The 16628-nt window shown below is 44.5% G+C and overlaps 1 protein-coding gene across 1 annotated transcript in view; it reads left to right on the top strand.

Moving 5' to 3' along the window:
- The window catches only part of kansl1l (KAT8 regulatory NSL complex subunit 1-like), a 120061-nt gene that overhangs the window by 61190 nt on the left and 42243 nt on the right, over positions 1–16628 (top strand). Inside the window, exon 5 of the mRNA XM_060928588.1 lies at positions 13028–13143. Within this exon, the coding sequence (XP_060784571.1) occupies positions 13028–13143 (116 nt within the window). The remainder of the gene's footprint in view (positions 1–13027; positions 13144–16628) is intronic.

Raw genomic sequence — 16628 nt, forward strand, 5'->3', positions numbered from 1 at the left:
CCTTGGACTTTCCCATTTTACTGTGTGTTGGTCAGTCCAGTGAGTGCTGTAAACAAGCCCTTTTTATGAAGGCACAGAGAAGCTACCAGTTGTGGTCAATTCATGATCATTAACAGGAAGTTAAGAGACCTCGGCCTTGGCAAAATAAAAGACATTTTGGAAGTTTCAGCACCTCTGAATTATTAATCTAAGTGAGTGTATGTAAATTTTTTACCCTAATGTATAATTTTGATTCTGTGTTGATTTCAGAAAACCCAAAGAAAATTAAAACTTGTGCACCAAATTCTAGTTTTTTTTAATTATAAAGATATATGCTGTACAATCATTCTGCCACAGAAAAAGAACAGTTCAAAAAAATTACTGAAAGCCCAGATATTGCCATGACATTCATATCCAAGATGACATTCATGTCACTGTTTGCAAACTTCTGACCACAACTGTAAATCTAGCATCAGTTAACTGGTATACATATTTTAGGTATGCAGGCACTAAAACGTAAGATGAAAGTGACCAAAAAAGTGCACTTTTGCTGTAAATCTGAATGAGAAGAAAGACTCAATTTTTTTTTCTGAAGCAAAAGATTCAACAGTGGTGAAAATCATGTCAGCCATGTAGAACTAATTCTGTGATGTTTTTTTAATTAACAATTATTCACCGAAGGTGGAGTGAATATCGGTGAATAATAACTGAGATGAAGTCAATGTTATTATTCATCGATATTCACTGAGCCTGAGGTGGATAGTTATTTTAGTATAAATACACAGGTGATTTATTCAAAAAATAACAAAGATCGTGTTTAAAAAAAACATCTGTGGCAGCGGGGGTGTGGTCAAGCATCGGTCTGTGAATGGAGGGCGGAGTCAGGGAAGGTAAGTGGTAGAATCACTGCACCTGATGGGAATTAACCTGTTTGTGTGTCTTCCCCAGTGACAGTGCCCTATAAGAGGAGAGGGAGACCAGAGAAAGGGAGCTCTCCCCCAACCCAAACACTGGTGTGCGTGCGTGTGGGGCTGGGAGAGTGAATGTTGAACGTTGAAAAGCGAGAAAATAGAGTTTTATAAGAACACAGTTCTGGCCTGCCGTGCTTCTGTGCTCCACCCACCTGCTCAGATTCTACAGTGGTGCCGAAACCGGGGATTCGGAGTGCAGAAGAGAACAGCCCCATGGAGTCCTCCCCCTTCAAGGACCTGGTCCATGCCCTCGCCACGGCCTAACAGAGCCAGCACCAGGCGCTGATCACCCTCCGGAAGGAGCAGGAACAACGGTTCAAAGCCCTGGTGCTGTCTCAGCAGGAAGATCGCCAGGCGTTCCGGCACCTGCTCGCGTCGACGGGGTCCACCACTACCACTGCCGCGGTCCCTCCCCACCTCACCTTAACGAAGATGAGTCCGCATGATGATCCCGAGGCCTTCCTCGCTCTCTTTGAGCATGCAGCAGAGGCGTGGGTTTGGCCGGTGGAACACTGCGTGGCGCGCCTCCTCCCCCTGCTAACGGGCGAGGCGCAGCTGGCCACGCTGCAGCTCCCCGCCGACAGCCGGCTGGTCTATGCGGACCTCCGCAGAGCCATCCAACATGTTGGTTGCACCCCAGGACAGCAACGGCAACGCTTCCGCATGCTGCGTCTAGAGGAGGTCGGCCAGCCGTTCGCATTTGGCCAGCAACTCCGGGACGCCTGCCGGCGGTGGCTGAGGGCTGACAACTGCGACGCCAAGGGAATCATTGACCTGGTGTCGCTGGAACAATTCATCGTCTGACTTCCGGAAGGAACAATGGAGTGGGTCCAGTGCCATCGCCCAGCCTCGCTGGATCAGCCAATTGAGCTGGCGGAAGACCATATGGCAGCTGTTCCAACGGCAGGACAGCGTGTATCCTCTTCTCCCCTCTCTTCTCTTTCTCCCTCTCCCTCTGCTCCCCGTCCTCGCCCCATTCCCCCATCGCGGAGGCAGGGGCCGGCTCCACCCCAGCTGGCCTGCTGCACCCGCAGTGCCCTACCGTTTCCTACTTCCTTGTCTGTGTCTTCTCCCCCTCAGGTGTGTGATGTCTGGAACACCGGTGCAGAGGGAGAGCCTGGGCCGGTATGCTGGCGCTGCGGGGAACCGGGGCACCTCCAGCATCAGTGCTCGGCGATGGAGGTGGGCGCGGTGGTCTGGATCCCCGACGCCCCGGGGACCGCCCTCAATTGGGCCGGAGCGTATCGCATACCGGTGAGTATCCAAGGGGATACGTATCAGGCTTTGGTGGACTCCGGCTGTAATCAGACCTCAATCCACCAAAGCCTGGTGCAAGACGAGGCATTGGGGAGAGCACAATTGGTGAAGGTGTTGTGTGTGCATGGGGATGTTCACAACTACCCTTTAGTGTCGGTCCACATTCTATTTCGAGGGGAAAAATTTAAAGGTGGCAGTTAATCCTCTCCTTACTCACTCGATAATTCTGGGGACTGATTGGCCGGGTTTTAGGGAATTAATGGCGCATTTAGTGAAGAGTGGGGCCTGCCATAGTTTAGCGAGGGGAGGTCCCGGAGTGGGATTGGCAGGAGCAGCTGTCACAAGCCGTCTACGTCATCACTGCGTCAGAGTAAGGAGCAGCCTGCTCCACCTACCTCTCTTGGGGATTCCCTTGTGGATTTCCCGTTAGAGCAGTCGCGAGACGAGACTCTGCGGCATGCGTTTGACCAAGTGAGAGTAATCGATAGTCAAACTCTCCAGCCAAACGCCATACTGTCCTTCCCCTGTTTTTCCATTATTAAGGATAGATTATACCAAGTGACACAGGACACTCAGACTAAGACCCCAATAACACAGCTTTTAATCCCAAAGAGCCGCCGGGAATTCATATTCCAGGCGGCTCACTTTAATCCCATGGCTGGGCACTTGGGGCAGGATAAGACACTAGCCTGAATAATGGCCCGGTTCTATTGGCCAGGGATTCGCGGCGATGTCCGTAGGTGGTGTATGGCATGCCGCGAATGCCAGTTAGTAAATCCCGCGGCCATTCCAAAAGCGCCTTTGCGCCCTCTGATGTTAATCGAGACCCTGTTCGAAAGAATTGGGATGGATCTTGTCGGGCCATTAGATCGGTCAGCACGAGGATATCGCTTTATTTTAGTTCTGGTGGACTATGCAACGCGATATCCAGAAGCAGTGCCTCTTCGCATTATTCGCACGTAGTATTGCAGAAACGCTCTTCCGCGTCATCTCCCAAGTCGGAATCCCCAAAGAGATTCTGACTGATCAAGGCACTATGTTTATGTCACACATACTGCACGAACTGTATGAATTACTGGGAATGAAGCCTATCCGCACCAGCGTTTATCACCCACAAACGGATGGCTTAGTCGAACGGTTTAATCGCACCCTCAAGAATATAATTAGAAAATTTGTAAGTGAAGACGCACGTAACTGGGATAAATGGCTCGAGCCCCTGTTATTCGCAGTGCAAGATGTCCCGCAAGCCTCCACAGGGTTCTCCCCATTCAAATTATTATACGGGCATAAGCCGCGTGGCATTTTGGATGTGCTACGTGAAAATTGGGAGGAGGGACCTTCAACAAGTAAAAACGTAATTCAATACGTTATCGACCTGCGCGCCAAACTCCACACACTAACACACCTAACCCAGGAGATTTTGCGGCAGGCCCAAGTACGTCAAGTACGTCTGTACGACAGAGGCACGCGCCTTAGGGAGTTCACACCGGGAGATAAGGTACTCGTGCTGTTGCCCACATTGAGCTCCAAATTGATCGCCAGGTGGCAAGGACCCTCTGAGGTCACACGGCAAGTCAGGGACGTCGACTATGAGGTGAGGCGAACGGACAAGGGTGGGGCGTTACAGATTTACCACCTCAATCTGCTAAAACGTTGGAGCGAGGAAGTCCCCGTGGCATTGGTGTCAGTGGTTCCAGAGAAGGCGGAGCTGGGGCCGGAGGTTCAAAAAGGAAAATTGACATCGTCCACCGCTCCGGTCCCCTGTGGAGACCACCTCTCCCCGACCCAGCTCACGGAGGTCGCCCAGTTGCAGACAGAATTTTCTGACGTGTTCTCGCCCCTGCCCGGCCGCACTCACCTCATAGAACACCACATTGAGACGCCCCCGGGGGTAGTAGTGCGCAGCCGCCCTTGGCGACTGCCCGAACACAAAAAAAAGTGGTTCGGGAAGAACTCAAGGCCATGCTCGAAATGGGCATTGTCGAGGAGTCCCACAGTGACTGGAGCAGCCCGGTGGTCTTGGTTCCCAAGGCCAACGGGTCGGTCCGGTTCTGTGTGGACTATAGAAAAGTCAACGTGGTATCTAAATTTGATTCGTACCCAATGCCTCATATTCATGAGTTGCTCGATCGACTAGGCACAGCTTGTTTTTAATCAACGCTGGATTTGAAAAAGGGATATTGGCAGATCCCCTTGACTCCTCTATCTCGAGAGAAAACGGCCTTTTCCACACCGTTTGGCTTACACCAGTTCGTCACGCTTCCTTTTGGGCTGTTTGGGGCGCCCGCTACGTTCCAGCGGCTTATGGACAGGGTCCTCCGCCCCCACGCCACCTACGTGGCCGCCTACTTAGATGATATCATTATTCACAGTAATGACTGGCCGTGGCACCTGGAACACCTGAGGGCCGTCCTTAGGTCGCTGAGGCGAGCGGGTCTCACAGCCAACCCGAAGAAGTGTGCGATTGGGCGGGTGGAAGTATGGTATCTGGGTTTCCACTTGGGCAATGGGCAGGTGCGTCCCCAAATTAGTAAGACAGCAGCGATTGCGGCTTGCCCGAGGCCCAAGACCAAAAAGGGGGTGAGACAGTTCCTGGGACTGGCTGGCTACTATCGTAGGTTTATACCTAATTATTCAGACGTCACCAACCCGCTGACTGATCTCACTAAAAAGGGAGCACCAGATCTGGTCCAGTGGACGGAGCAATGCCAGCGGGCTTTCTCTGAGGTAAAGGCTGCACTGTGTGGGGGACCATTGTTACACTCCCCTGACTTTTCTCTCCCCTTTATTTTGCAGATGGATACGTCAGACAGGGGGCTGGGGGCAGTTCTGTCCCAGGAGGTGGAGGGGGAGGAACATACCGTGCTGTACATCAGCCGGAAGCTGTCGGTGTGCGAGGGCAGGTACAGCACGATAGAAAAGGAACGCCTCACCATCAAGTGGGCGGTCCTTGCCCTCCGCTACTACCTGCTGGGGCGCCCTTTCACCCTCTGTTCAGACTATGCGCCCCTCCAGTGGCTCCACCGCATGAAGGATGCCAATGCGCAGATCACCCGTTGGTATCTGGCACTCCAGCCGTTTAAGTTCGATGTGGTCCACAGGCCGGGGGCGCAGATGGTCGTGACGGATTTCCTCTCCCGTCAAGGGGGTGAAGAGTCGGCTACAGGCCGGTCTCGGGTGGTGGGGGTATGTGGCAGCGGGGGCGTGGTCAAGCATCGGTCTGTGAATGGAGGGCGGAGTCAGGGAAGGTAAGTGGGTGGACTTGATATTGTACACAGTTTTAATAATCATTTTATTTCTGCTGGCTCAATCTTTGACTCCAGCTATACAGGGGTGCATGCAGTAGAGGGAGAGTTGAACCCTACTCCATGTGACCCTGATCAACAGTTTACTTTTGCACCCATTCTGACCTCTCAAGTTCAAAAAGCTCAATTGAATTTAGATATAAAAAAAATCTCTGGGCCCAGATAAGAGAGAACCATTTTTCTTTAAAACTGCTGCAGGTATTATTGCAGAGCCAATCACCTCTATTTTCAATCTTAGTCTCCACTCCAATAAAATACCCAATTCATGGAAATCGGCTATGGTTCTCCCTCTGTTAAAGGGTGGTGACCCTTCTGATTTGAATAATTATCGTCCCATTTCTAGATTATCAGTTATGGCCAAAGTTTTTGAATCTCTTGTAAATGAGCAGCTGAAAAGGTTTTTGACTGATAGGAATATTCTCAGTGAGTCTCAGTCAGGTTTCAGATCAGGCCACAGTACTACAACAGCAGCTCTGCTAGTCACAAATGATATCATCAGATTTTTAGACAGTAAAAAACACAGTGCAGCATTGTTTGTTGATCTGTCTAAAGCATTTGACTCTGTGGATCATAAACTACAGAGACTTGGCTGCGTAGGCCTTAGTGAAATGGCTCTGAATTGGTTTAAAAACTACCTATCTGGTACAACCCCGATTCCAAAAAAGTTGAGACAAAGTAGAAATTGTAAATAAAAACGGAATGCAATAATTTACAAATCTCAAAAACTGATATTGTATTCACAATAGAACATAGACAACATATCAAATGTCGAAAGTGAGACATTTTGAAATTTCATGCCAAATATTGGCTCATTTGAAATTTCATGACAGCAACACATCTCAAAAAAGTTGGGACGGGGCAATAAGAGGCTGGAAAAGTTAAAGGTACAAAAAAGGAACAGCTGGAGGACCAAATTGCAACTCATTAGGTCAATTGGCAATAGGTCATTAACATGACTGGGTATAAAAAGAGCATCTTGGAGTGACAGCAGCTCTCAGAAGTAAAGATGGGAAGAGGATCACCAATCCCCCTAATTCTGCGCTGACAAATAGTGGAGCAATATCAGAAAGGAGTTTGACAGTGTAAAATTGCAAAGAGTTTGAACATATCATCATCTACAGTGCATAATATCATCAAAAGATTCAGAGACTCTGGAAGAATCTCTGTGCGTAAGGGTCAAGGCCGGAAAACCATACTGGGTGCCCGTGATCTTCGGGCCCTTAGACGGCACTGCATCACATACAGGCATGCTTCTGTATTGGAAATCACAAAATGGGCTCAGGAATATTTCCAGAGAACATTATCTGTGAGCACAATTCACCGTGCCATCCGCCGTTGCCAGCTAAAACTCTATAGTTCAAAGAAGAAGCCGTATCTAAACATGATCCAGAAGCGCAGACGTCTTCTCTGGGCCAAGGCTCATTTAAAATGGACTGTGGCAAATTGGAAAACTGTTCTGTGGTCAGACAAATCAAAATTTGAAGTTCTTTATGGAAATCAGGGACGCCATGTCATTCGGACTAAAGAGGAGAAGGACGACCCAAGTTGTTATCAGCGCTCAGTTCAGAAGCCTGCATCTCTGATGGTATGGGGTTGCATTAGTGCGTGTGGCACGGGCAGCTTACACATCTGGAAAGACACCATCAATGCTGAAAGGTATATCCAGGTTCTAGAGCAACATATGCTCCCATCCAGACGACGTCTCTTTCAGGGAAGACCTTGCATTTTCCAACATGACAATGCCAAACCGCATACTGCATCAATTACAGCATCATGGCTGCGTAGAAGAAGGGTCCGGGCACTGAACTGGCCAGCCTGCAGTCCAGATCTTTCACCCATAGAAAACATTTGGCGCATCATAAAACAGAAGATACGACAAAAAAGACCTAAGACAGTTGAGCAACTAGAATCCTACATTAGACAAGAATGGGTTAACATTCCTATCCCTAAACTTGAGCAACTTGTCTCCTCAGTCCCCAGACGTTTACAGACTGTTGTAAAGAGAAAAGGGGATGTCTCACAGTGGTAAACATGGCCTTGTCCCAACTTTGAGATGTGTTGTTGTCATGAAATTTAAAATCACCTAATTTTTCTCTTTAAATGATACATTTTCTCAGTTTAAACATTTGATATGTCATCTATGTTCTATTCTGAATAAAATATGAAATTTTGAATCTTCCACATCATTGCATTCCGTTTTTATTTACAATTTGTCCTTTGTCCCAACTTTTTTGGAATCGGGGTTGTAGAACCCAGTGTGTATCAGTGGAAAATTATACTTCAGCCTCTCTTCCTCTAAACAAAGGTGTTCCCCAAGGTTCTATTTTGGCCCCTATTTTATTTTCTATTTTTATAAATGACCTAGGTAGTGGAATAAGTCCAGCCCTTTTCCACTTATATGCGGATGACATGGTTGTCTACAGTGGCATCCTCCTTAGATCAGGCCATAAAACTTTTGCAGGGTGCGTTTCAAACATTGCAGCATTCCCTGCTCAAATTAAAACTGGTCTTTAATTCAAAGAAGACCAAATATATGACCTTTACTCGCTCTCGAGCTACAGCAGCTGCTCCAATTTCCACTATTGTGACATTAGACGGTACATGTCTTGAAAGAGTTGCTTTTTACAAATACCTGGGTGTATGGCTTGATGATAAGTTGACTTTTGATGTGCATATTGACAATTTGTTGAGAAAGCGTAGGCCTAAACTGGGTCTTTTTTTTCAATTAAAAAAATGCTTTTCATTTGAGGCTAGAAAGAGAATAGTGCAAAGCTCCTTTTTATCTGTATTAGACTTTGGTGATGTGATATATATGCATGCAGCCTCTTCCATGCTAAAAAAGCTGGATTCTCTGTATCATGCTGCAATACGTTTTGTAACAAATGCAGGTTCACAAACACATCACTGCACTTTATATGAATCTTGAGGTTGGCCCTCTCTATATCAGAGGCGAAAATGGCACTTGTTGATTCTTACTCTCAAGGCCTTGCTAGGTAAACTGCCCGTCTATATCTCAAGATTTTTAACTTACCACACAGGCACCTATAATACTAGGCGAGCAGCAAATAGGATGCTCTTGGATGTTCCGATGGTACAGTCAGAGCTCGGAAAAACTGCCTTCTCCTTTTATGCACCATCAATATGGAATGAGATCCAGGTTATCTTTACATTAGAAGCACTTCCTACTGTAAATGCCTTCAAAGGAATGTTAAAATCCGCCCTACAGGAAACATGTAGCTGTTTTACCTGATGTGACTGTTGACTGTGATAACTCCATTTCTCACGTTCTTAATATTGTGTTGATTTTATGTATGATGTATGTATTTTACTGTATGTATGTAATTTATGTTAATATCTGTGCACCATCTTGGTCAGGACTCCCTGGAAGAAGAGGTCTTGTATCTCAATGGGACAATTCCTGGATAAATAAAGGATATAATAATTATAAAAGCGGTAGAATTACTGCACCTGATGGGAATTAACCTGTGTTTGTGTGTCTTCCCCAGCGCCCTATAAGAGGAGAGGGAGAGCAGAGAAAGGGAGCTCTCCCCCAACCCGAACACTGGTGTGCGTGCGTGTGTGGCTGGGAGAGTGAATGTTGAACGCTGAAAAGCGAAAAAAATAAAGAGTTTTATAAGAACTCAGTTCTGGCCTGCCGTGCTTCTGTGCTCCACCCACCTGCTCAGATTCTATGCCATCATTTATTTTAAACTTCAAAAGCAACACATGCGCAGACTTGGGTCACTTATTTACACTGAGTCAAATAAAATACTTTGTTGAAAAATCAATAAAATAAATCACACTTCCACCTTACCTTTGAATAGTTTTAGACCAAACGTCATAGCATCTTTAGTGGTTTTAGGACCAGCATTTTCTTTCATCATTAGCTCATCCAGCCGACAGGTGATGAGATCATGTTATCATGTATTGTCCGTCGGGCATCGCCCACATTTCACGAAAATTGCCTCTCCTCTCTCAGGTCTTCACTGATTTTTATTATTTTTGTCAGGATGGTAGGGATATCTAGGGTGCACATAGCTTCTACTCATCCATTACCCGTAACCACTTGTCCTGTCCAGGATCACAGGCAAGCTGGAGCCTATCCCAGCTGACTGTGGGCAAGAGGCAGGGTACACCTTGGACAAGTTCGCAGGCCATCACAGGGCTGACGCATAGAGATAAACAACCATTCACACTCACACCTACGGTCAATTTACAGTGGTGCTTGAAAGTTTGTGAACCCTTTGGAATTTTCTATATTTCTGCATAAATATGACCTAAAACATCATCAGATTTTCACACAAGTCCTAAAAGTAGATAAAGAGAAGAGCAAGTAGCACAGGCTAACAACCGAGAAACTAAGATTTCTGTCTCCAGACTCTTCTTCAATGCATGCTCACCACAGTATTTTTCATTCAGACTTAAGTACTCATTTCCCTGTGTAATTTACTTAGTTACTTTTAAAATCAACATCGACAGCTACATACAATGGAGCTACCTGGCAGCCTGCTGCTAATCCCTTACAAAATCCTTTGCCCTGTTGCTTTTTCGGTGTCGCGCTAAGTTTTGGCTGAATTGAAGTCCCAGCTCTCAGAGTAACGGTTCGCTACCGCTATTATACAGGGTTAGTCAAAATTACAGTGGTGCTTGAAAGTTTATGAACCTTTAGAATTTTCTATATTTCTGCATAAATATGACCGAAAACATCATCAGATTTTCACACAAGTCCTAAAAGTAGATAAAGAGAACCCAGTTAAACAAATGAGACAAAAATATTATACTTGGTCATTTATTTATTGAGGGAAATGATCCAATATTACATATCTGTGAGTGGCAAAAGTATGTGAACCTCTAGGATTAGCAGTTAATCTGAAGGTGAAATTAGAGTCAGGTGTTTCCAGTCAATGGGATGACAATCAGGTGTGAGTGGGCACCCTGTTTTATTTAAAGACCAGGGATTTATCAAAGTCTGATCTTCACAACACATGTTTGTGGAAGTGTATCATGGCACGAACAAAGGAGATTTCTGAGGACCTCAGAAAAAGCGTTGTTGATGCTCAGGCTGGAAAAGGTTACAAAACCATCTGTAAAGAGTTTGTACTCCACCAATCCACAGTCAGACAGATTGTGTACAAATGGAGGAAATTCAAGACCATTGTTTTGTTCCCCAGGAGTGGTCGACCAACAAAGATCACTCCAAGAGCAAGGCGTGTAATAGTCAGTGAGGTCACAAAGGACCCCAGGGTAACTTCTAAGCAACTGAAAGCCTCTCTCACATTGGCTAATGTTAATGTTCAAGAGTCCACCATCAGGAGAACACTGAACAACAATGGTGTGCATGGCAGGATTGCAAGGAGAAAGCCACTGCTCTCCAAAAAGAACATTGCTGCTCATCTGCAGTTTGCTAAAGATCACATGAACAAGCCAGAATGCTATTGAAAAAAATGTTTTGTGGATGGATGAGACCAAAATAGAACTTTTTGGTTTAAATGAGAAGTGTTATGTTTGGAGAAAGGAAAACACTGCATTCCAGCATAAGAACCTTATCCCATCTGTGAAACATGGTGGTGGTAGTAGTATCATGGTTTGGGCTTGTTTTGCTGCATCTGGGCCAGGACGGCTTGTGACCATTGATGGAACAATGAGTTCTGAATTATACCAGCGAGTTCTAAAGGAAAATGTCAGGACATCTGTCCATGAACTGAATCTCAAGCGAAGGTGGGTCATGCAGAAAGACAACGACCCTAAGCACACAAGTCATTCTACCAAAGAATGGTTAAAGAAGAATAAAGTTAATGTTTTGGAATGGCCAAGTCAAAGTCCTGACCTTAATCCAATGGAAATGTTGTGGAAGGACCTGAAGCGAACAGTTCATGTGAGGAAACCCACCAACATCCCAGAGTTGAAGCTGTTCTGTACGGAGGAATGGGCTAAAATTCCTCCAAGCTGGTGTGCAGGACTGATCAACAGTTACCGCAAACGTTTAGTTGCAGTTATTGCTGCACAAGGGGGTCACACCAGATACTGAAGGCAAATGTTCACATATTTTGCCACTCACAGATATGTAATATTGGATCATTTTCCTCAATAAATAAATGGCCAAGTATAATATTTTTATCTCATTTGTCTAACTGGATTCTCTTTATCTACTTTTAGGGCTTGTGTGAAAATCTGATGATGTTTTAGGTCATATTTATGAAGAAGTATCGAAAATTCTAAAGGGTTCACAAACTTTCAAGCACCATTGTAGAGCCACCAATTAACCTAACCTGCATGTCTTTGGGGGAAACCCACACAGGAATGGGGACAACATGCAAACTCCACACAGAAAGGCCTCCGTCAGCCACTTGGCTCGAACCCAGAACCTTATTGCTGGATGACTGCGTTAACCACTACACCAACATGCCACCCCTAACTTCTAACCAAATTTTCTTAATTACAATTATTAATGAAGTTATGGACTATCCATCCATTATCTGTAGCCGCTTATCCTGTCCTACAGGGTCACAGGCAAGCTGGAGCCTATCCCACTTGACTATGGGCGAGAGGCGGGGTACACCCTGGACAAGTCGCCAGGTCATCGCAGGGCCGACACATAGAGACCAACAACCATTCACACTCACATTCACACCTACGGTCAATTTAGAGCCACCAATTAACCTAACCTGCATGTCTTTGGACTGTGGGGGAAACCGGAGCACCTGGAGGAAACCCATGCGGACACGGGGAGAACATGCAAACTCCACACAGAAAGGCCTCTGTCGGCCACTTGGCTTGAACCCAGAACCTTGCTGTGAGATGACAGCGCTAACCACTACACCACTGTGCCACCCCTAACTTCTAACCAAATTTGCTTAATTACAATTATTAATGAAGTTATGGACTAATTAAGCCTAAATGAGCAGTTCAATGAAAATCGTTTCTTCTCAGTCAATTCCTCGCCGTTTTGGATTCTTTCTGTTAAAGAGGTAGGTATTCCTAGGGTGTATATAGCGTCCATATATAGCTTGAATATACGTAGTATATATAACTTGCAACATTTATTGCGCAAGGTGGCCCACTTTAGATTGGTCCTTCTGGACCAGATGGGCCGGAGTGAGCTACGCCATCATTGACGGTCTCGTTTGTAATTCTTCCTCACTTACGATGATAAAACGATTGGCCACCATTTTGCCAAGTCGCTCGAGGTGATTATTGAGAAATCGCCCAAATTTCTTGACCAATCAGTGTATGCGATTTCCTGTAATCACCTCTGTATTTATCCTAATGAGGGATTTTAGACAAATGATTTGCGAAAGGATTACCGTATATATGTGTGTACTGTTTACTGCATTTCTTGTCATTTCCTGACATGGACAAATCATTACAACTCTTCAGGAGTGGCAGGTCTACACCTGTTATTGTTAGGAATGGATTCATAATTTAATTATTGATAAAATAAATATGTTTTGTCAATGATTTTTTTCCTGCGCTGTGTGCTGTAATGTCTTAAGTGTGGTTTGTGTTTGTGTGCAGAGTGCCCAGCTGAGTCAGATAGTGAACAGTCTGATGGCTCCTCTGAGTGACTTGCCTTCACACTGTCCTGTAGCTAAAAGAGAATGGAGAGGCTCAAGAAAAAGACCCTTTAACAGGTCAGCACGACATCCGCTGTGTCCCTTTCTCTGTCTCAGCATGTTTCAGATTCATCTACAGGTTTTAAATGCTGTTCAAGTTAAATGGCTGTGAGGGCCATTCTGAAATTCATGAAGTATTGCATGGGAAATTTTGAGGTGTGTTTTTTCGATCACTGACGTGTTGTAGAAGCCGGTCTCTTTTCAGCTTTGGTTTCTTGACTAACTGTATTACATTTGTTTCCAGAGTTTGCAGATTTTTACTGAAATCCATTCTTCCATCTGTCTGTGGAATGTTTCCTGTGCTGCCACACAACCCCAAAGCATAATAGATCCAACCTCATGCTTAACAATCAGCAATATGTTCTTTTCATCAAATGTTACTCCTTTTATTTTTTTTTCTCCAGACATACCTTTGGTAATTGTGGTCAGAGTGTTGAGTTTTAATTTCATCAGTCTCCAAAATGCCTCTGGTTTATCTCAGTGTTGTTTTGAATACATCAGATGTTGATTTTTGGGATAAGGTCACAAGTCAGTTTTCCTTCTGATGACTCTTCCATGTTCATTTTTGTCAGCTGCTTAGATTAGCTCATGGTTCTTGAGTGTTCCAGGTTCTAGCACTAGGTTCTTTCTCCTCCATTTTTATTGTCTTTTTTATTTTAAATTCAAACTCAATGATGGGGGCAGTGTAGTGGTTAGCACTGTTGCCTGACAGCAAGAAGGTTCTGGGTTTGAGCCCAGTGGCCAACAGGGGCCTTTCTATGTGGAGTTTGCATGTTCTCCCCGTGTCTGTGTGGGCTTCCTCCAGATGCTCTGGTTTCCCCCACAGTCCAAAGCCATGCAGGTTAGGGTAATTGGTGGCTCTAAATTAACCATAGGTGTGAATGTGACTGTGAATGGTTGTTTGTCTCAAGGTGTCATTCCTATGATAATGGATGGATGGAACTCAATGATAGGACGACCACCACCACTTCTGTTACTACTGACGCAAATAATAGTAATGACAGCATGCCGCTGTGTTGATGAACCTCCCATACGTTTGTATAGGAGAACAGTATGTTTTCGTTTGGCCTTTAAAGACATTTAAAAGTGTTTAATGTACATAAGACAATTCAAGAATAAATATTTACTGAATATATTGTTAATTTTGTGCGGCGTTATGATGAGTTTTTATTTTAAGCATTTTTTTAACATTGTGTGATACAATACACCAAACTCACGGGGACCGCCATCTTGAATTTTTTAGTGATATTTGTCACTGGTCTGTTTGTTTTGTTGTTACTTCCAGCTAGCTCACTGTTGGTTCAATCAGCTTGAAACTCATGATTCCTATCTAGTGGTCATACAGTGCCTTGCAGAAGTATTCATCCCCCTTTGTTGCATTACAAGCTGGACTTAAAATGGATTTATGGAGGGTTAGCACCATTTGATTTACACAACATGCCTACCACTTTAAAGGTGCACATTGTTTTTTTTTTTGTTTTTTTTTTTTAATTGTGACACAAACAATAATTAAGATGAAAAAACAGAAATCTGGAGTGTGCACAAGTGTTCACCCCCTTTCATATGAAACCCCTAAATAAGAGCTGGTCCAACCAATTCACTTCATAAGTCACATAATTAGTTGATTAAGATCCACCTGTGTGCAACCAAAGTGTCACATGATCTGTCACATGAGGTCTGTATAAATCAGCCTGTTCTGGAAGGACCCCGACTCTGCAACACTACTAAGCAAGCAACATGAAAACCACGGAGCCTCCAAACAGGTCAGAGTCAAAGTTATGGAGAAGTATAGATCAGGGCTGGGTTATAAAAAAATATCCCAAACTTTGAATATCCCACAGAGCTCCATTAAATCCATTATAGCAAAATGGAAAGAATATGGCACCACTACAAACCTGACAAAAGAAGGCCGCCCACCAAAACTCACAGATCAGGCAAGGAGGGCATTAATCAGAGGTGCAACAAAGACACCAAAGATAACACTGAAGGAGCTGCAAAGATCCACAGTGGAGATGGGAGTATCTGTCCATAGGACCACTTTAAGCCGTACACTCCACAGAGTGGGATTTTATGGAAGAGTGGCCAGAAAAAAGTCATTGCTTAAAAAAAAAAAAAAACACGTTTAGAGTTTGCCCAACAGCATGTGGCAGACTCCCCAAACACATGGAAGAAGATTCTCTGGTCAAATGAGACTAAAATTGATCTCTTTGGCCATCATGGGAAACGCCATGTGTGGCGCAAACCCAACACCCTGAGAACACCATTCCTACAGTGAAGCATGGTGGTGGCAGCGTCATGCTGTGGGGATGTTTTTCATCTGCAGGGACAGGAAAGCTGGTCAGGATTGAAGGAAAGATGGATGGCACTAAATACAGGGCAATTCTGGAGGAAAACCTGTTTGAGTCAGCCAGAGGTTTGAGACTGGAACAAAGGTTCATGTTCCAGCAGGATAATGACCCTAAACATACTGCTAAAGCTACACTGGAGTGGTTTAAATGGGAACATTTAAATGTCTTGGAATGGCCTAATCAAAGCCCAGACCTCAATCCAGTTGAGAATCTGTGGCATAACTTGAAGATTGCTGTACACCAACGCAACCCATCTAACTTGAAGGAGTTGGAGCAGTTTTGCCTTGAGGAATGGACAAAAATCCCAGTGGCTAGATGTGCTAAGCTAATAGAGACATACCCCAAGAGACTTGCAGCTGTAATTGTCGTAAAAGGTGGCTCTATAAAATATTGACTTTTCCGGGGGGTAGAATACTTAGGCACACTCCAGATATCTGTTTTTCATCTTAATTATTGTTTGTGTCACGATAAAAAAAAAAAAAAAAATTTGCACCTTTAAAGTGGTCGGCATGTTGTGTAAATCAAATGGTGCTAACCCTCCAAAAATCCATTTTAATTCCAGCTTGTAATGCAACAAAACAGGACAAACACCAAAGGGGATGAATACTTTTGCAAGGCACTGTATATCTCATGTTGACTCAATTTTCCAATAAAATTGGCTGAACACTTTGATGTCTCGTGCCCATGAAAGATCAGATCACTGAGGAAAATTTTGTATCCTCCCGCAAAATAAATGATTTTCAAAAAAAATTTTTCAAGGAGAAACAATGAGAAGGTATATACATATCAGTAATACTGCTTTGAAGAGAATTAACAAAAGTTTGACCCTCTTATACACAGCAGATTCGAGCACCACCATCATTAGTCACGCTAGGTGTCCACAATTTAAAAGTGAATATACCTGGTAAATTCTGGCTTTTATGTTTAAACACAAAGGATTGCTGGTTTGTGACCACGACAACAGACAGAAATTGAAGTTTTATTTTCAAAAAACTGGATTTTCAAATGTTCATAACTTTGGTTCTTGAGACATATTTACAAAATTAAAGTTTTCAATTCAGCACTTCATACTCTTTAATTTAATACATTGCATAACACGATGACAACTACTTTAAAAAATGGCCTGTCATTGCTACTACTCCTACTAGTAGTCTC

The sequence above is a fragment of the Neoarius graeffei genome, chromosome 9, assembly GCF_027579695.1.
Source record: "Neoarius graeffei isolate fNeoGra1 chromosome 9, fNeoGra1.pri, whole genome shotgun sequence".
In the NCBI taxonomy this organism is placed as follows: domain Eukaryota; kingdom Metazoa; phylum Chordata; class Actinopteri; order Siluriformes; family Ariidae; genus Neoarius; species Neoarius graeffei.